General features: G+C 38.3%; 1 protein-coding gene across 11 annotated transcripts in view; it reads left to right on the top strand.

Moving 5' to 3' along the window:
• Window positions 1–21418, top strand: part of RALYL (RALY RNA binding protein like) — a 391973-nt gene that overhangs the window by 359750 nt on the left and 10805 nt on the right. For 7 of the 11 annotated variants that reach the window (XM_054817871.1, XM_054817867.1, XM_054817862.1 and 4 more), the window contains 2 exons: window positions 6768–6881; window positions 11447–11625. The exons of 2 other annotated variants lie outside the window; for them this stretch is intronic. In XM_054817871.1, coding sequence (XP_054673846.1) covers window positions 6768–6881; window positions 11447–11625 — 293 coding nt within the window. The remainder of the gene's footprint in view (window positions 1–6767; window positions 6882–11446; window positions 11626–21418) is intronic. 2 more of the 11 variants (XM_054817866.1, XM_054817863.1) reach the window with 1 other exon arrangement.

Genomic DNA, 21418 nt, shown 5'->3' with positions numbered 1-21418 from the left:
TTCCCGTTAGTAGATTTAGAATTTAAATTATTTAAATATTAAAATATTTGAATTATTTTGTTAGTCTTTTCCAGCCATTGAGTCTTTGGGTTTTCACACAGTGAATCAAAGTTTTAGTAAGTATATACAGTTATAGATTCATTCATAAGATCTCCTTTGTTCATCCTTTACTGTCCTCTTATCCATATGAAAAGTTAGTAGTATTAGTGCATTTAATTCACTAATTGCCCTAAAGTGTGGTCTAATAAGAATGGGCTTTTTGAACTCACTTTGCCTTGAGAAGATGAATTATTTTCAAATAAGTTTTTTTATATATATTTCTCATTGTCCAGAACAATAACTCCAAAATTCTTCCAGAGAGCTGAGGACCTTGTATCCCAATAGATGTCAAGGAAATCTCTCACCCAGAAATCTGGATTTTCATTGTAGTGAATGGGACAGAGCATATTACACTAACATATTGATATCTGTTCCTCAGAATAATCACCAAATTTGCTTTATTATTTATTCTGCATTTCAGAAAATGTTTTGCAGTACTGTGTCAGGACTTAAGTAATGCATAACATAGATTACAGGATTCAACCCCAGCCTAAATGCCCACAGCCACTTGTTATAAGACCTCCAAAACACTGTCTGCAAAACATGCAAATATTGCAGAACCTGCAAATTATTTAATGGAAGTGCAATCAGGAGTGCAGAGATTCTAACAGACAGTGTTATGCCCCGGTGAAAGTATCCTTCAATGTATTCAGGTGTGATGTGAATTCTAAAAATGTCAGTCTCAGAGCTCCAGGTGACAAGATCATCTTTGAATCCAGCTCTTTAACACTGAAAGGAGAGCTGCAAGATGCATCACTAAAAATGTGGGCTGTCGTTTTGACCCTTGCTGAGTTTCCACCCTTAGTTCTTTGCAATGGCAATTGGAACACAACTGCAGAAATTATTTATCATGCTGGAATAAATTGAAGAAAATATTATTTCTGCATGCAGCACACCTTTAAAATGTGTTAGACACACAGTATACAGACTTTCATGCTTGATTTCCCTATAGATTTACTTCCCTTTTTGTCAAGTCCAACAACCCATCATAAAGGTAGAAACATGATTTTGTTGACTTGGACAGGAATGTAATCAGCTTATTGTAAGATGTTTATCAGAGAAATAACTGAGCCATTCCCTTAGGGGCTTTGAGTAAAGAATGTGTGTTTTGCAGCTTCTTTTGCCATTTTCTTGGAAAAGCTGGTTATATTGAATTGTGGGATGAAGCAATTTAATATTTTGCTGCCACTTAGTCTACTTTGTTAATATGAACCCCTTGAACTAGCACACTGTTGATTCTAATTGTAATTTATTGCTAGTTAAATAAAGGATCTCCTCAATAAGGAGAAACATAGTATGTGAGAAGGAGCTATTTTGGGTTTTAATGAAATTCAAGACTATAAAACAGCTTAATCCAGGTTTAGAATTAACTGTGTCAAAATGGTATTGCCTGTGCTTGAAAGATTTCACTCCCAAATAGCAAAACTCTCATGAGATCACATCCCCTAATAGACTTTTCAGATTTAAGTAGAAATCTCATAGACATAACTGTTCTTATAGCTGTTCTCCACACTCAGACTGGATCCAGGAAATGAACCCATACATGTAGTATTAAAGGTCAGAAGGCAGGGGACCCCTCAGTGAGATTACAAGGATTAGATGGATTCAATTCGGAAAACCAGCAGTCCAAAGACAGAAGTTTGTTGTGGCACACAGCAAAGATGATATAAACACATAGTACCAAAAATGCCTTGCTCATTGGTGAGTACATCTGCAAAAACAATGTCTGCCAGTGCAGTAAATTGTTCTTCTACCAAAAAGTGGCAATATGTGTTCTAAGTTTGCTTCCAAAACACAAAATAAGTTAAGAGGATTTGATTTCTTTTCTGAATCTATATTTTTTTCAAGGGTCCATTGACAATGTTTCATTTTCTTTTTAACTCCAAAGACTAGAAAAAAAATAAATCAGCCTAGCCACATTATCAGAAGTAACTTGTAAAATGAAACAAGTTGGTGTGGAAACTACGCATAGTAAGTAGTTCTTCATGTTAATGGTATGAAACAGCAGATGCAGATTGCTATTTAGAACTGGGAAGAAATCACTTCTTCTGACAATATAGAAACTGAAGCTCTTGGAGTATGCACTTTCGTTTTACACATCTGAAAACAGGAGGAAAACACTAATCAAATTTTTTATACTCTGTGTGCTTGAGATTAAGGAGTAGACACTTAAGACGTTACAATACTTACTGAATTATGCCTTTAAGTTAATTCATTTTGACTCATATAGTTTATATTTAGCTTTATCAGCTAAACTTTTTTTCAGTGAAATCTAAAGTAATACAATGTGATAAAATATTTAATATTAAACATGAAAAGCTTAGATAAAAATACATGGCATTTCTTTCCAAAGAAATCTGAATCATGCTTTGTGGATGAATCAATTTGTAGTGATGGCAAAAAATGTTTTAGAAATAGGGATGTAATTCAACAGTAGCACTTTCATTTCTAAAAATGTGATTTACCTCAGTTATAAATCTCTTATTTTGATCTGGATGCAGTTTGTCTCCTTTGGTGCTAGATGCTCCAATGAAAGATGCATTCTGAAAGGCCCTTGTACTCCTGGCAGGGGGCTGGAAAGGGTCGCTGAATCTAATTCCTTACTGTTGCAAGCAGCCTCATCATCTAATCCTTTAAGCTTCACCTTAAAGCTAGTTAGGTTTGGAGTTTTGTCTGTCTCTGTTTCTTCTAATTTCCATCTTAAATTTGTTTCTCATTTGCTCATGTCCATTTGTTGTGCCAGCACTCTGTTAGATTAAAAGTTGTAATTACTTTTAGCTTCTTTTGTCTCAGGCAAACAAGCAAAACTCTTCTGTCACACTACAGGCGTTCCATTCTTACGGTCATCTTCACGGCACTTCTCCTGTACTTGCTAGAATTCAGTGGTTCGGCCTGCACACATTATTCCAGGTGACCTCTCACCAGGTCCTTGTACAACGGCATTGTAATTCCCCATCTTTAGCAATCCCTCGTTTGACACATCCTAGCACTGCACGTTCTTTCTCATGGCTGCATTACAGTGATAGCCTATGGTCAAACTGAGATTGCAACTACACCCAAGGATAATTCTGTCACCGTCTTTTTCCGCTGATGAGCTTCAATGTTAGGAGTAGGAGTTCTGCTGTTAGTCAATCAATTGCACTTTTTCAGTGCAATTATATTTCATCTTTTTTCTAATGTAGCATTTCTTAAAATCACCTGACTCCTCCTTTCATTCCAGTTCACTCTAAATAGGTGGTACCTTCCAATTTCATGTCATCAGCAAATTTCACCTGTTTATTTACTTTTTTGCTTCAAAGGTGTGAAGATATTTAGCCATTTTGGTGCCAGTGCTTGCAGAATTTCATTAGTCATTTCTTTCCCTTTCAATACATGCATTTCTGTCACCTGCTGGCCTTTGCTTATCTGCTAATAGGAAAAAAAAAAAAAAGCAGTAAGCTACTTTATTTTCCTATTCTATTACTCAAAAGCAGATGAACAGGTATTTTGAATAGACACAGCTCTGGTTTCATGTTTATCAACTGCTTTATTTCTTATTTTATGTTTATCAAATAGCTTTATTTCTTGCCTGAGATCAATTTAAAAAAAAAAAAAAAAAAGCTCTGAAGTTTTAAAGGAGAATTTATATACTCATAGCAGGACACCTGAAGTACAGTATTTACCGTCTTTACATTTTGTCTTTGTCGTAACACTGTGCTTAAAAAGGCTGAAGTTTTTCCCAAGCTCTATATCTCTGAATCACGGAATCACAGAATGGTTGAGGTTGGAAAGCACCTCTGGAGCTCATCTGGTCCAACTGCCCTGCTCAAACAGGGTCACCCACAGCAGGTTTCCCAGGACTGTGTCCAGACGGCTTTTAATATCTCCAAGGGTGGAGGCTCCACAGCCTCTCTGAGCTGCCTGTGCAAGTGTTTGAACACCCTCACAGGAAAAAAAAAAAAAAAAAAAAAAGCAGGAAAAAAGTTTTCTTGTGGTTAGATGGAATTTCATATGCTTTCTTCTGTTTCTTTTGTGCCAGTGGTCTTTGACATGTTAGTGGGCACTACTGACAAGAGTCTGGCTTTGTCTTCTTCATTCCCTCTTGTACTAGGGAGCCCTGAACTAGACACAGTTCTCCAGATGTGGCCTCACAAGTGCTGAATAGAGGGGAAGGATCATCTCCCTCAACCTTCTGGTAACACTCCTCCTAATGCAGCCCAGGATGTTGATGGCCGCCTCTGTCACAAGGGTGTATTGCTGGCTCATCTTCAGCTTGTTGTTTATCAGGACCCTTCATAATTTGTCTTTAGTAATTGCTGCTTACTGTGGAATGTCTCTAGAATGATTTTGAAGATTTGTACAATTCCCTGCAAATTAAGACAGTAATCAACTCAAATAATCACCATCACAATGTTGGAACCAGGGTGGAAATCTGGAACTTGTGCAGATTTGTTGAAAATCTTTCCCCTTTTTTCTTTCAGTTCTGTTTAGTGTTAACTTGAAGTGATTGACTATATGATGGAATCACCTCATTAAACGTGAATGATAAGGTTTGACCCGAGTTGAACAGTAGCCCTACGTATGTACCTGTTTCCTTACCAAACTCAGAAGTGCAAATGTTTTCTGCTTTGCTTTTTAGACTGGGAACACATACCATTAGATCCTTGCAGTGTCACTTCTGACTTTTGACCTTTTAGCCCTGGCAAGCCTGCTGTTCTCCAGTCAAGGGAGCACCCCGAACACAACAGCTTGGCCGCGCGGGATGTGGTGCCAGCTGGCTTCGTAGCGGCTTGCTGCAAACACTTAGCATTCCCCATTGGACGGATTCACACCATTTCACCCTGGAATCTGCGCTGCCTTGCTACTCCAGCATGGACCAGCCACTGCCCCTGGGGAAGCAGTAACCTTCTAAATATACAGTTGTCAGAATCTTAACGTTTTGTTACAGATCTGGGGGATTGGACAGTGACCCGTTACTTCTCTAAGAACATTTTAAGGTCTTGCTGTATAAATATAGAGAAAAATTCCATCAAATACTATATAGCGTATAAGGGTATAGCACAAAGGTTATTTTTAAGCTTTGTTCTCTGAGTCCTACCATTCATTCAATATGAGATCAAAGGTTTCAGCCTATGATAGTGTGAGATATACAATTTCTCAATGTGACCACATGATGAAACAAATTTGTTACCATATATAGCAACCAACTGCCTTTAGCTCACTTGTTATAACTATAATGCATATGACCCAAACTCTTAAGATACAAAGCCTTGGTTTCAACCTCAGTGAATGTTCTCCAAATTTGCAACAAGGCTGATTTTGAAGTAAATGCGTACTCATATACTACCACTGGCGCAGGCAGTACCTTGCCTGCACACTTCATCATCAGATTTTCACTGTCTGACAAAAAATACCCATCAGACTCCATGATGAGATAAATGCCCAAAAGTCAATGAATGGGACTGATATGGCAAGATGCAGCAAGGAGACCCTTTGAACAGAAAGGGTGCGTGTCCTTCTCCATGGCAGAACATCCCTTTTCCCAGGCTCACTAAGGGCCCTCCCATTGCTCTGGATGCACACACCAAAGTCAATCCACGTCCTCCTTCAGCAACAGTAAAGATGGGTTAGTAATACTGCTCAGTGGTCTTCCATTGCCAGTCCCACCAGTTTAAGGTGATGGCCCAGTTCTTCCTACGAGAGTTGTAAGAGTGACAGCTGTGTTATCTACTCTTGAACTTTATAAATGGCTTTTTTCTGTCATGCTGGCACAGGGTTCCCATTTCCTCCTCTTGGCCTTTTCAACATGATATCCCAGCACAGACAGGGCAAGTGGATTTGCTTGGACTGTCTTCTGAGCCTAAAAACATGTCCTGATAATGCCATAATAATGAGGTCATTCATGAGTGCTGCAGTGCTGTTTCTTCTGAAGCCAAAACACCTCCAAAGGAGTTACTCCTGAAGTTAGACAATGGGAGTGCAATAATGAATATAAATGAAGAATAATGCAATGCAACAAAGATTTGGAAATTTCAGCTCTTAATTTATAGGCATTGCCTCCATGACCCTGGATGTGATCATAAAAAGAAATATTTTCATAAGTTATCTACAGCTGGAAAAAGTACAGGAAATTACAAGAACTGTAAGCTTTTGAAGCAATAATACTTAACACCTACTGCAGTGAAGTTGTTGACTGGAACATAACATTGCATTCCTGGCTCTCCTAGCATTTATGTCACCATTCACTCTTGGTGAAAAATACCTAATGCTGCTGTGAGGGATCTTTTTACTATTGTTGCTGTTATTACAAAATAGTCCAGCAAAATAGCATTGCAACACTGTGAACTGTCTGTCATATTTGAATGATTTTTTCACTATAGGCTGTTTTTCAGTAAAAGTTACTTGGATTTACTAAGAATGCCCTTGAGATGTTTTGCCTGAAATGCTTATTACAGAGCAATACACCTCACATAAACTCTTGCCATTAGGGCTTAGAATCCTGTGATTTGTTAGGATTCAGCATTTTTAACTAACAATTTTTGGTTTAAAAGTTTAATCTCTAAAAATACTCACAAAAATGAGAGAGTAGACTTTGTACTACAGAGGAAAGAAAAAAGAGCATGTTTTGTTCATGAGGGGCTACAAATATAGTTTATTTCATGTTATGCATCTTTGCTCTCTTTCCACAGTGAAATCAGATGAGTTGCAAACAATCAAGAAGGAATTAACCCAAATCAAAACAAAAATTGACTCCTTGCTAGGGAGACTGGAAAAGATCGAAAAGCAGCAAAAAGCTGAAGCAGGTAGGTGAAAGCAATTTGTAGCCAAATGAATTAATTTAGAATCTAGTTATCAGTCAGGCAGACAGACCAGAGAGAACAGAAGCCTTCCAGAAATTTTGCTACATAATGGAGGCATGAAACAAGGTAAATTAACTCTCAGGTAGAACTATTGGGAGAATAAAATAATATTCTTCACAGAGCATGCAACATCATTTCAAGAATTGTTTTCTATAGTGTAGTAGAGAAGGGAAAAAAAAGAAAATAAAAGATTCTTACTAGATGTTCTGGAAACAAAACATCACTAAAAATTGACTGAACAGAATTAAGTTAGAGGTTGTTGACCTTGGGGATGTTTGTGCTATCCACAGTAAGAATTATTAGATGGTCTATATCAGGAATTATTGCCTGGGCAATAGGCAATAGTCATGAGATGCATCAAGGGAAATTCCTATTTGATATAAGGAAAAGAGATGCAACTAAGCAGTATAGGAGGCTGCCCAGACTGTAGTAGCTCCATCCTTGGAGACATTCACAACTCATTGGGCCAAGGCCCCATGGACCTGGACCAAACTTTGAGTTTGGCCCTGCTTTGAAGAGGAGTTGGACTTGGAGAGTCCAGAGATCCCCTCCAACCTAAGATATTGTGTGAACTTGTGGCATCTCTGTAAGACCAGCTGCACCTCTAGTTCAGCATTTTTCTGGCTTGAAATGTTTTGTTTTGAGTCAAACCTTGGGAATGACAAAGTCCAACACTACTTTTTCCTTTAATCAAGATCTTTATTTCTATCATTGCAGTGATCATTTTGTTAGCTGAATGATCTCACCTGGCAGCACTTTAAAGCCATGCTGAGCAGTTATAAGGGATTTATAAGGTTGCATTTTCACCACAGTATATATAGAAAACAATCTCATTTTTTACCACTGTCTATGGTATTTCCTTGACTATTTCCTCATAAATCACATGGTATTTCTCTGTACAGGAGCTGTGTACTAGCAAGCTGATTTTTATGAGAACCAGTGGGGAAATGGAAGCCTTATCATCTCGTGAAAAATCTCAATGTTCTTTTTTTTTTTCCCTCTATTCTCTGATTAAAACTTTTTATATATTTTGTGTGAAATGTGTGAAAGAAATTCTGCCTTAGAATCCACAGCTGCCTGGGTGACTGGTCACTCAAATTCGTGTGCCTTGCCTAACTCAAGGCAGTTACATGAAGTCAAAAAGACCCAACAGGACACATAAAGAGAGCTCCATCATGACTGTCTAAAACATTGGTGGGAATTAGCAGTTGAGGTTCATGAACCTGACACAGGCAAAATAGATATTTAGATCTGGATCCCTCCTGTTTCCAAGTGCCTGCCCTATTTCCTGATCTATTGTGGGGGTTTCTCTCTGATCCCAGAAGTTTTCTGCTGGCATTCAGAAACAACCCTAAAGAATGTCTTCTTAGGGCAGAAGACTACAGAAAAAAGTTTTGCAGTTAACAGATGAAAAAAAAAAAAACAAAAAAACAAACAAACAAAAAAACCCAGCTCTTTAAAAAAACCCTACCTTTTATTTACAATCATTTTCTAAGTTGACAGACAAGGACCAATCCCTCAGCTGTTAGAGTTTACCCCACAAAATAAGTTGAGTGCTTTTTTCCAAACCTAAGGTAAACCATTAGTAGAGTGTGATTATCTCTTTTAGGAGAACCATACACAATATGTATTCATTATATTCTATTTTGTACTTTATGCAAGTTAGATAAAAGTTGGTATAATCGGTGAAGATGTAATTGCAAGGCACTCCATTGAATCACTTGTGTACTGAAATGCTCTGAGATGGCACATCCCTACTTTAGGGAGCTTTCATATAAAATCCATTACTATGCAAAACAACCTGCATGTCGTTGTACTTTGATATCCAATTTTCACTTCTGCTAAAGGATTGTAGTGAACTCATTTAAATAGAAATCAGCTCAAAGAGGAAAACGTTGATTTGTATTGAATCATACTGTTATGCCTTTTGAAAACAAGCAATGAATAATCTCCTCAGAAATTAAAAACTGGTTTCAAATTGTTGATGTTTTAAAGCATCAGGTGCAAAACCCATTCCCCATATTCCTTGCCTCTCATCAGAAGGTGTGAGGAGAAAAAATACCTCAGAGATACCAGTAAACCTGGATCCCTATTTAAGTCTCCTGAGCTGATGAAGATGGTTACGCAGCCTGGGTGATTAGTCTGCAGATGATTGCTTCCTCAGCTAAAAGATTTTTATAAGACAAAGCTACATCAGTAGCTGAACTATTTCATTTACTGTGTCAGATGTGAGATGATTTTGTTCTGTCTCTGTGGTTTGGCAATATTTCTTACTTTCCTCTGCTAGAAGGTGTGGCCTCAGACTGGGATCAGAGAGAGGATCGATGTCTCGTTTACACAAAACAAAAACCAAGCCATTATCTTGCTCTTTTGGGTTTTTAAGTTTGCATCACTTTCATCTAAGAATACATAATTATTACTCTCAAAAGTTACCCATCTGGAGAAATGCAACAGGTTAAACAGGCAAGCTGGACAAGCTCAGTCCGTACATTGGTTACTGCTCTACAGCTGCGTGAAAACTCTCCTTGCAATAACGGCTGATGTTCTGTCTTTTACTATTATCAACCCCTAACCATGCCAATAAGGGGAATATAGATAAGAGGATTTCCTGTACGTAGGGAAACTGAAGGAATAGTTCCTTTTTTTTGTAAAAATCTGAATCGGGGAGCCAGGGATAAGAAGCTGTTCTGATAGGAAAAAATTGTTAGAGGAGAATATTCTCCCTGTAATATCAGAGATGAGTGCTGAAAGGTAGGATCTTAAGTTTAGCTTCTCAGAAGAGCCCAAAAGAGTTAGAAGCTGAGCTGGTAATTTAGACTCCTCTGAAGAACCCAGTCTATGTTCTCATTCAGACAAGTAAGTGACCTAATTTTTTAGCAGCTGCATACTAAAAGTTTTCCCATTTAAGTGTATTAAGTCCATAATTTCAGGAACCTTTTTTGAAAGCCTTGACCAAAGTTGATTCAGTTGTCACTGCCAAGGCTGGGTTAATCTCAGAAGTGGCTCGAGGCAGAAGGTGGTGGGGCAGGACATAGTAGGCATAGCTGATTCAATCCACATTTACTTGCGCAGTGAGTAACGCAATGACTTATAACTAGCATGGTACTGTATAGAGCACCTTACCAATAGATGATGAGGCTCCATGGGCTGAATCTTCTACTAATATACATGACTACAGTACTGTCAAAACAATTATCAAAGATGACTTTTTATTCTTTAAGTCCAAAAATCTTTCTGAAGAAATTATGTGACTAAGGGAGAAAAGCTTACTTGTTATGTGTGTTCAGTAAATGAATTTGAAAATGAGGGATTAGAGACTAACAAAGGGTGAAGTAATTAAAGTAAAATGCAAAACAAATGTGCAGAGATAGAAGGAAAAACAAATGTCTTGGTTTAAGTCTATGATACAGAAAACTATGAGCAGATTTGAATATTATATGCAGCTGGTAACAATTTATAGTAAAATAATAATATATTCATAGAGTTGAAAAACAGAGAGCTTCACAGGCAATCTGCAAATTCATTGGCTGTCCAACAAGACAGGTGATGCACTACTAGTGTTACAGAACAGTCAATCTACAAAGAAATGGGTTTGTTCTGGAAATTTCATCCTTGATGAGTATTGTCATCCTCAGACTGAAAAGACATTCGTATTCCAGCTACACACAACCGATTGTCTGGCCTGTATTCCCTTTGACTACATAAAGATTGTCTTCTAAACTCCTGATGTGCATAGGAATAAGACTCTGATCCCTCCAACCACTCTTCTGGACAGTCTGTCTCTGTCATTCCTCTCTCAGTCCTACTCTGGATTTCTGCTGGCTGGATGAAGTTCCTCAGTACGTCCAGGAGTCTCGCAACGCATAATCACAACAATGCAGCTATCAGCGCTAAGTCAACCAGAACAGATCTTCTGGGCCTCCATGGAACTGGTCTTTCTTTTCATCGCTTTGCAGAAATTATAGGAAGCCCTCCAGTTACCTTGGCGCATTATACGAACAGGGAGAAACTGTTACTTTACTCCATAAAAAATATATTCAGTTGTCTAGAAGGATTTGTTGATTATCTGTATGGTTGTTGAGATATATTCACAGCAAATTTATGCAAATTCTTGTCCATTTATTGGCAATTAGCAGCGTTTGGCTTCTCAGACCACAGAGATTTATGTACTTCTCATTGGCTGCAAATAAATAAATATATAGTGACTATGCCAAGTGGAATCCCAAAGCAAAGCAAAGTTCAGAAAATCAAAAAGCTGGATCTGCTGGTAAATCAAGCCTTCATCCACTGCATGGGATAGATGAGCATGTGGGTACTATGGTTGCTTTATGCATTAATTTTTGAAAACAAGGGATTTGATCGTGTTTGCCTGGTAGATATTAACACACTGATTTTTACAAAGCTAGGACATCTGGAGATGGGAAACTTAGGTTTCTTCCTCAGAGCACTTTTCTTTGCCACCAATAGGGAAGGTTACTGAATCTCTATAGAGTATGTTTTCCTTACAGAAGCTCAAAAGAAACAAATGGAAGATAATGCTGATTTGATTCAAGAGGAATGCATATCAGAGAATGCAGATAACTCTACAGAAGAGCCAATTGAAGGAGGGCCAGATGCAGATGGGGATGGAGAAGAGATGACTGATGGGATAGAGGAGGATTTTGATGAGGATGGCAGCAATGAGCTGGTAAGGAATAACCATGCCATGTCTGTCTATACAGTTGCTACAAGTAACCACAGAGAAAAAACAGTCTGGGTTAACAAAATAAGCTCAGAGCAGCACTGTGATGTTCTGTAACTAATGCCTACTCCTAAATTCTTCATACACTGCAGTAGCAATGAAGCATAGAGCCCTCTGAGGATAAACAAGAAAAATATATTTTACTACAGTTGGTGATTTTAGAAAGGAAATTAAATGTACTTTAAATTGGTTTACATTTATAATTTTACATTTACTGAAATGTAGATGAGAAAGGAAAATATGGTGTGCTTTTTTTTTTTTAACTGAAGCATTTCAAAATTAAATAAGATTCTAGAATGGAGAACTTTCTCATTAGTAAACATGTGCTCCCCCATAACTCCCAGTTCCCTGCCTTCCATGTGTATCTTCCACATGTATCTTCTGCAGGCTGCCTTGGCAGCTACAGATTTTTTTGATGGAAGGATTTTTCCTTGAGAAATGTTTGGCTATTAAGTATTTGGGTTTTCAGCCTGAGCCTGCACTTTTCACGAAGTGCCCAGTATGTTGTTAAACTTCTAAGTTCTTCTAGAGAAACATTAAAAAATATTTTGAAAGTCAAATTTATACTTTTTTATTCATTCCTAATAAGAATGGATCAGTCACATTGGTTTAGACTCGATAATACTGACGTTCTCTTCCCAGCTTTCATATTCTGCTTTGAGCCGAAATCATTTCTGTTGCTTAGCGTCACTGTCCCTGCTTGCTTTCTGACACAGATTAAATCGTGTCTGCACTGTAAAAATCATTCAGTGAAGCCAACAGAAGTCAGTCAGCAATGGGCTGAACCAACACCGAGTCTGGAGTAACAGGGCATGTGAATAATCAGTGTTTTGTACTGCTTACTGCAAACACAATTTAAACCTACTGCTAATTTGAGGGTTTGTGTCCCTTTAGCCAGCACAAGGCCCTTTTAAATTTACAAATCCTGAATAGCATATTGCACAGGAAAAGCCATTACAACCTGAATCCCCTCATCTTTTAACATGTGATGTAGAATAGATTATTATCACTTTTTCTCAAAGGAACAGGTTCTGCTGTAGAGATATGAGGGACATCTGTAAGTCACCACTCTGAATTTGTAGGAAGTTGAAATTTTGTAATGAATAGTTGTACATATAATATCTTACCATGGCTAATACCTGATCACCTGAAGTGTTATTAGCAAAAACGGTGTCCATAGTTTAACAAGGCTGGTGGGTTTTGCACTAATTAGGTTTCAGACTCCCCACTGCAGACAACTAAGTGGGGAAGTTAACGCACGGTATATTAGCCTCTGATTGTTCAGTGCTGTCATTTCACCCTGTGGGTATGACATATTTAGCATATATCTACACTATAAAATGAAGCATGATGTAGAAGAAATTTTTCATCTAGCAAAGGCATAAGCAGGAATGTTTCTAAAAAGCAAGCAGCACAGGAAGACTTCATTAGCAGTGAAACTCTAGATTCGGCACAGCCACATTTGCACGCCGCTGCTTCCAAGTTAAAAAGCCTTTCCAAGATTTACATTATGGAATTAGTTGAAGTGCAGTGTGTTGCAGACACAGCTCCAAAGACAGCTCAGAGGTCTGAGCCACACATCTAAGCATGGGGGGAACCAGCTCCAGTTTCTCTGCATGCCATGACTGAGCCCCTGGAGTGCCAGGAGGAGGTGGCTCACTGCACATAGAGACTGATGTCCTCTGCCTTGCGCCCTAGCGCTCATGGATGATATCCCCCCAACACAAACATTGTTGGAAGCAAGGAAAGGCCAAGGAAGAGCACTTATGTGCATCATCTTGGTCAGGTGCAGCCCGTCCCAATGACAGGGCAGTGGAGCCAGTGCCTTCCGCCTTCCCAAACACTGGGACCCGCTAGCCAAGAAGTTGGCAGTACTGTAGACTTTAAAGCTCAGAACCAAGATTGCACTGATGTAAAATCCTGTACTTTTCATTCTCTCTTGCCATTTTCCTCAAGCTTTGGAAGAGGCCACTTCACATTAGTTTTCCTCCCTGCTACGATGGGATAATAACACTTTCTTTCTTTTGCAAAGCCTAGGGAGATCAGTGAATGAAAAACTGCTATGGATGGGATAAAGGATTGCTCTGCAAAGGATTACTTCAAAGAAATCTCGGGCAATGGGTATTTCCCACAGAGAGGCAATTATAAATTGAATTGTGCATTTTTCCTCTACAGCTTTTACCCAAACACTCACTAGTATTGGCCAGTAGCATTATAATATGAAGCTGGAAGTTTATGATGCATATTGTAATTTATTCTGGTTTTCACTTATACTTACATATATTTATGTAGACAAACAGTTCCTATAAGTTTTACTTTCCACTCCAATCATTCATAGCTGTATAACTGGAAAGTCAATAAGAATGCTATCAATTGTATAGTGAATACCCCAGTAGGAATACTTGGGATTGCCATTTGCTTCTACCTGTTCCGTGCCCTGCTATCTGGCATTTCCCTCTGTTTTGTGAAAAGTAAAGTAGATAGATAGATAACCTGGTTATAAACCAAGAAGTCCTAACAGATGTTGTTCTGTTTCATGAAAACTAAGTTATTTAGGAAAAAAGAGCTGACTAATAGCAAATGTGTCATTTTGGAATGGAGCCAGTTATAACTCATTTGAGGGAAAAAAATGGATTTGTAAGCATGAAAAGTATTAAATATGAAACAATTAAGACAAACTTTCCATGTGTAAAAACATAACCTTGGACTCAGAATGAGAAATACTCCTCCAAAGAGCAATTTTTAATGAAATCCATAATCTTTTCCAAATATAAAGCTAAAGAGATTTAGGATGATGATGGAAAAAAAATCTTTTCTTTCATCACTAAAAGCAGCAAAGCAAATATAGAAAAAACATTTGAAATGGGCATAGCTAATATTCTGAAGTCAGTTCAGCACCAAAAATTGGTTGTGAGTCCACTAGTCTGAAAAATATTATTACAGGGAGAGAGAAACATGACTTAAATTTAGATCTTAACCTTTTTTGCAGTGCTTCATATTTCGCTGTAAATCTCCTGCCAAGCTATTTGCCAATCACCTGCTGCAGGACTCTTTTTGCTGAACGCAATACTATTGTCTGTTTTTTGTTTCCCCTGTGACCAGCCCTAAGGCTGCCAGTAAAGCAAAGTGTTCAATAAGGACAGACCCACTGCCAGAGTCCAGATGCTGCCAGAATGGAGCCTCTCAATCCGTGTACGTGGGGCTGCATCTTTGGACTAGAGGACTCAAAAATATCTTTTTCTATTTGTAATTCTATCTTGCAAAGGAAGTGACTATGCAGGTTGTACGCTGTGGGTTTAGGTGATAGGATCAGTTCTCTGAATTCACACAGTGTCTATTTGGAGGAACAGGTTACTGCACATGAACTGAGTGATGGCAGCTGTCCCCATGCCTGCTTTCAGCCTAGACCAACTGTAAAGAAATGCGAAGTAGTTTAGCCTGCAGTCTGAGTTAAGTCAGGCATGGATTTAGGGAGGCTTTAGCCTCTTCATTTGCCTGCCTGGCTGCACACACAAAAACACATCACATTAAACAGCTGCACACCTTCTTCATCCACCATTTAGATCAGGATGTCGTTCATCCCTGCATTATCATTTTCTATGGACTAAAGACACACCCACAGTCATTATGGCTCAGCTGAAGTGTGAAAAAGTTTTATGCCACTATAGCTTGATTGTCCATCTGAACTCTAATTGAAGACATGCTGCATTTGAAGTATCTGCTACAGCCATCAGACATTCACATACTGGGAAAGTTTCTTTTGTACCAACTGTTTGCCCACAAATGTGTCTCAGTGTCTCCAGTGCTGCAGACACTTCAGCTTGAGGATGATTTTTTAGAACAATCCCCAAAGACTTTTGCTGCCTTGACATACTGAAAAGCTGTTTAAATGCTGATTTCAGATATATGATCCAGCTACATCTGGATATGCTAGGAGAGACTGAGTCAAACAGTTGACTTCAACTTGCTCAGTGAAGAATGTCATATGCTTCTCACCAACCTGCTCTTACACATTGGCCTTCCACTGCCCCTTGTACAAGGGTATGCAATAATATATTGTAGCTATATACATGTAAAAGAATCACTAAGTTGGAATGTAACTCCTGAGCTTACTCTACACCTCATGTCACTTAACTGATCATCAGAGACAGCTGGAGTGAATGAAAACTTCAGGTCTGTTTCCTTTGCTCCTTTTGTATAGAAAACCTAGTAGTTGGTTATCCCAGATGTTCCTGGACTCACGAGTCAGGCTTTTTTGCATTGAATAGTTTCTAGTTGCAGTGAATTAAAAATCTTTGTGCTCCTTCCTAGTGAGCACACACACATTCTTATGCCTTTAATCTAAACTGTCCCTTAGTCACACCTTGACGAAAGCAACACACGTACGCAGCTTCCCATCTTGCCTTAAAGAAAACAAGCTCCTAGGAAGAAAGATCTTCATGTTTACTAAATTCACCTCACACACAAATCACAAACAGGCCACAAAACATTGGAACACAAGTCATCAGTGATATCAAGCAGTTTTCAGGTGCCTGACACAGCTTTAAATTTTAAGGGGTGAGAAGGAAAGCCAATAGCATCCTCTGATTCCTGTGGCTGCACAGTGGAGAGCAGAAGAGCTACCTTTGCAGCACAGCCCAACACACGTTTTGGTATTTGAGAAGCAGCTTGGCCTCAGCGCCTCTAAAACAAGCTGCTTCTCCCTTCTCGAAGCAGCATTAGCAGTGTGTGGCACTGCTGAGAGCACGCAGGAGCAGCATTTCTGAATTAAGTGTGCGCGGCGGTGCGCTTACTCTGCTCGCTTAGCGGCTGGACAACCCAGTGCAGGCCCAGGGCAGTTCATAGAACTTCTCTGAACTTGTTTCAAATGGCGCTAATTAATCATCAAGGAAGCATTGGCTCAAAATGAACTAAAACTATATCATCACAATCCCTTTGTAAATAACAAAGGTGGCATCCAATTAATTAGCTGAAAGCCTGAGGTATTGTAGATTTGGAAGAAAAAAATCACTTTCAGTTAATGCTTAATAAAATACCAACAAACTAATTAATTGGAATGACTTATACACAAGCACTCATATCTATATTACGTTGCCTGAGAAGAATAGTTTCTATCAAACTGTCAGCCTTTCCTAATAAATAACTATAGTAATAATAGCGCAGTGGTGGTTCAGTAGTTAAGCATTCAGTAGAGCAAACAGTGTTTTCTGGTAGAGCATGTGATCCCAATGATTTCAAATACAATAGATTTATAGTATCGTAACTCAGATCAGACTCTGGTTAGTGCTTGGTTGGAATTTGAAGGATATATTCACAGTCGCAGCATTGTGATTTTATGCTGGTGTAGCTATGCTAAAGATAATGAAGCCACACAAGCATTAAATGGGAGTTCCACAATAATGAGTCACCTTTAATGAGATGTCTTGAGAGGCATCTTTATTAAATTATATCAGAAACAAAGAGTACACAGACTATGCAAGGCCTAGTTCTGGTTACAACGTAGATTTACGGCAGTTATTTCAACAACAATTATAGTTCCCTTTCTATTAAGTAGATTTCAGTTACATTTACCTCTCAATGATATTTCACCTTTTACTCTTGTCCTTTTCTCCACCTCTGCACTGCATGTTTTCGGTCTATCAATCAGATTTGTTTCTAACATCTGATAGAGAATTATGTTTCAAACTCAAATACCAGAAGCCGCCACAGACAAAAAACTCAGGATAATCCTCTTGCTGCAGAGTTTCATTATGCAAAAGTAAAAACATTATGATACGATATAGCTGTATTTCTTGTGAGAATTGATGCAAATACTATTTAAATCAATGGAACCAACTAGTACTTTGGCTAGAGGTCAATAAAACATTTCCCTCTCCTATAAGTAGTTAAAGGGAAATTAAAGAATTTAAATCAAATCTGTATGAAACAGTGAAATTTTCTTTAATTTGATTATTTTGCATGAGAATTCAACAATGAAAATACTCAGCAGAGAGTAGAATAAGATCTACAGAAAAGGAATAAAAATTTGTCTGATTAATTTCATGTAGTTTAAGCCAAATTTTGCATATCTCAAATAGCAAGATTGATCAAATATGTGACTATGTGATAGGATTGATAATACTTAATTTATTATTGTAATCAAACAGCATTTTTCATTGCCCTTTTAGACACATTTTTTTCTGTCAATAGCATCAGAGCAGACCAGACTGACTCTTCTATTATCAGCAGAATTAGGCTGATTAGGCATGTCAAAAAGATCAATAGATACTGTGACAATTTGCAGTTTGCTGAGTGCACTTATACAGAGTACTAATTAAAAAAAAAAAAAAAGACAAAAGTTCTAATTAATGGTAATGGCTGAAGCAACGTTGTGCCAGAAATCTTATTTAGATTATTTTAAATATTATTGAGACCAAGCAAAATTTATTCTTTTCAATGCACTGAACATTTTGGACTTCATTGAAATCTTGCTTTCAGTATCAGTGGAAACATGAAGCTCTTCATTCCTAAGACAAATGAATAGGTAAAAGATTGTGTTCACTTGATAAATATCAGTGCAAGATGTTTGTACTTGAGCAAGCTAAGAAAGTCATTAGGGGCAGCATACCCGACAGATACTAATGTGTTGTACCTTCCAAAGCTGCAGTAAATCTAATAACCTGTGACTGAAAAAATGGAGAAAGTAATAAAAGCATGTCATGAAATCAAAAATTGTAAGAAACTTCCTGACATGCCCTTTTGTTATATTTAATATATGCAGTAGCACGGTAGACGTGTTTGTTGTTCACACGCTGTTGTATGAGTCATTGGAAAGGCCTTGCTACCAGCTCCTCCTCCCCATTTTTCCTGGCAGTCGATTTCTCAGAGGAAGACTTTCTAAGTGGTGTTCAGGGTTTTAACCAGGTTACTCCTGACTGACTACGTAATATATTTCTAATTATTATTTGCATCCTATCCCCTACATATCACATGGGAACCTGCAGAAAATGCGAGCGCTGTTATCATGCACTCTGTGTCTCTCTTTCTACTAGACTTCCCTGCCTGTAATTGCAAATTGTAAAATGAATGAGCAAAATAATTTCCTCACCTTTCACATCTATTCCTCTGAATCCGCTCTATATTATTTAGTCCCAAATTAAAACAAAAAACTCAAAAGCATAAAACTTTTAAAACATTTATAATGTAAATAATATAATTAATTTACAGCCATTAGAATCTTGCAGAGTTGGTGTAAAAAGCTTGAAAAGAATGTGGGTTTTACTTCTGTTGATCTCTTTTATAAGCAAAGGATGGGGAATTAGGAAGTTTGGGTCCCATTTTCAGCGTTGCCACTGAGCCAGTGTGGTGGGCAATGCAGCTCAGCAGATTGAATGTGCATGTAGACTCCTTCCGGGGTCAGACCAATAAGTGCCTTTGGGCCTACAGCCAACATGTGGGAAAGGAGCATTCCGCAAATATATGGTTTAAACTTATAAAAATTCTATGCCTTCCAGTCAAGAAAATTGCAAATTTTATTTTTGCCCGTTGAACAACGTGAAACATACTCTTCAATGAATTTGTTTTACCTTTTCATTCTACCGTGCCATCAGTCTTGACCTGCCTGAAGTTTCAGTCATCATTTAACTTCCTACATTTTCTGCTAAGAATTATTGGCATGGCCTCTCTTTTTGAGGTCTCTCTATATGCAAGGCAATTCTGGACAGATCCCTTCAGACCCAGCAGGGTGAACATTAATAAACCCCACCAGCAGCTTCCAGCATAATGCCCAGGCCTATACAGCAAGAGCGGGAAAAGTATGTCATCTTCTCCCTGTCAATCCCACTGAGCACAGAAGAACCACCTATCTTTGGCAGTTTAAATGGGGTACATCCTTTCCAAGACAGTAATTTGGTATAAATATTAAATGGGGGGGGAGGGGTACTTTATTCCCTGAGAACCGCTGTAAGAACTGATCACAAAATTCTGGTACTTAGGCTACCCCAGACAACCTGAAGCAATGGCTAGTTATAGGCCAGTGCTGCATGAGGTTAGTCCTAAATATTCTTATTTAGCAAATGACTGTCAATGCAAAGCACTGGCTTGCACGTGCAATTTACAGCCTCGTGGAAGTTTGATGATATGTCTATTTGGAAACACTAGCATGGTTGAGATCTTGGCAATATATCTGATAGATAAAAGAATTTCTGATTACTGCTTAATATGTTGTAATTTTTTTTAGAAATTGTCTAAGTAAGTGCTTTGTGTCAAGCTCATGCACTGCCTTCCTGTGGACCTGTATTTTTAAAGGATAGCTTTGTGTGTTTCCTAAACTATTTTGGGGGGGAATGGGGACTCTGCTGCTTGTTGGCCCACTGTCAGTAGGTTTGTCATTATTTAGTATTCATTATTCATTTTTGTGCTTTGTTTGGTTGGTTTTGTTGGGTTTTTTTAGTCAGGACTATGTGTTTTTCATAAGCTTTTGGGTAAGAATAAGATAGCTATAGTGCTTGATGGTTTTGAGCCATCAAAATAATATTTAATTTTAATGGCACAGCTTCAACTGTCAAAAAATAGTTTTGTGCCTCCAACTTTAAAAAAAAACCAACAAACAAACAAAAACCCACCAACCAACCTGTGAATTCATTCAGAGGAAAATAATGCTGTCAGATTAGGCCAAAAATTCTCTCACACAGGTAAACAAAATACTTGCCTGAATGAGATTAATTCCTCTCTGATACAATGTAATTGACCTTAATATTCAGTATTAGTGGTCTGGTTATGTTTATTCTTTCTAAGTAAATCCATAGATTTTGCTAGCCTAAAATTTATGAGCATAGAGTCAACCACTGAGTGCAGTACGGAAACAAGGACAGTCGAATTCTTACCACCCAGAAGCAAACCTAGAGCTCTTTTCAGGGGAGGGTGATGGCGGCTTATAAAAAATATCGCAAGCTTTTTGCTGTAACTTACGGCTGGTAAAGAAACACCAGATTTAATTGAAGTAACTCAACAATTTAAATATGAAGGCTGATTTTGGTTTCCACCCCTGAGAATTTGCAACAATTTAATTTTCACTTATTCTGGTGGATTCACTCTTCTTTTACCTCCCTGTATTTTGGTTGACCCCAATAGACTTTGGATGACTTGCGAAAGGTGCTAGGTAGGGCTTGGTTCACTCATTATTTGCAACCGACATTCCCCAGTCCTGCGTAGGGAGAATAGGCATCCGAATAGTAACCTAGCATAGATACCGAAGCAGCAGTACGAGGTGCAGTGGGAAAGCGGTGACAGAACGGGAAGGGGACACTGGTGTTTTCTAGGCTCTCACTGGGACACTGAAATCCTCCGCAACAACTCGGGCCAGCCATTGGGTCTGCGTTTGGCTATGGATTTGAGCCTATCAGCTTAATCCTCAAATTCTTAGATTTAACTGAAACTGAGTGAGTGCCATGCATCACACATTTTTTTCCTGGCGTGTCAGTCTTTGAAAGTAAATAGCTTTAGTTCCCCTAGAAAACACTCATTTCACAGGCTTTATCAGTATGCTTGAGCCTCAAGAATGCTGAATGAAAAACCCTCAGAGGAAACATTTTTCTGTGGAAAGTCTTCATGCAAGTAAAGAGGGGTAAACACTGAAAAGCCAAAAGGTTGTTATTTTTCCATATAAAAAGACACAAATTTAAAATCTGTTTTTATTTTTTTCAATACAAATTGCAGAGCCACTGAAGTTAGTGACCCAATTATTCCAAAAGGTCTTAGT

The sequence above is a fragment of the Grus americana genome, chromosome 2, assembly GCF_028858705.1.
Source record: "Grus americana isolate bGruAme1 chromosome 2, bGruAme1.mat, whole genome shotgun sequence".
NCBI classification, from domain to species: Eukaryota; Metazoa; Chordata; class Aves; order Gruiformes; family Gruidae; genus Grus; species Grus americana.
The sequence above is the reverse complement of the archived record's forward strand: the minus strand, read 5'-3'. Positions and strand labels throughout refer to the sequence as shown.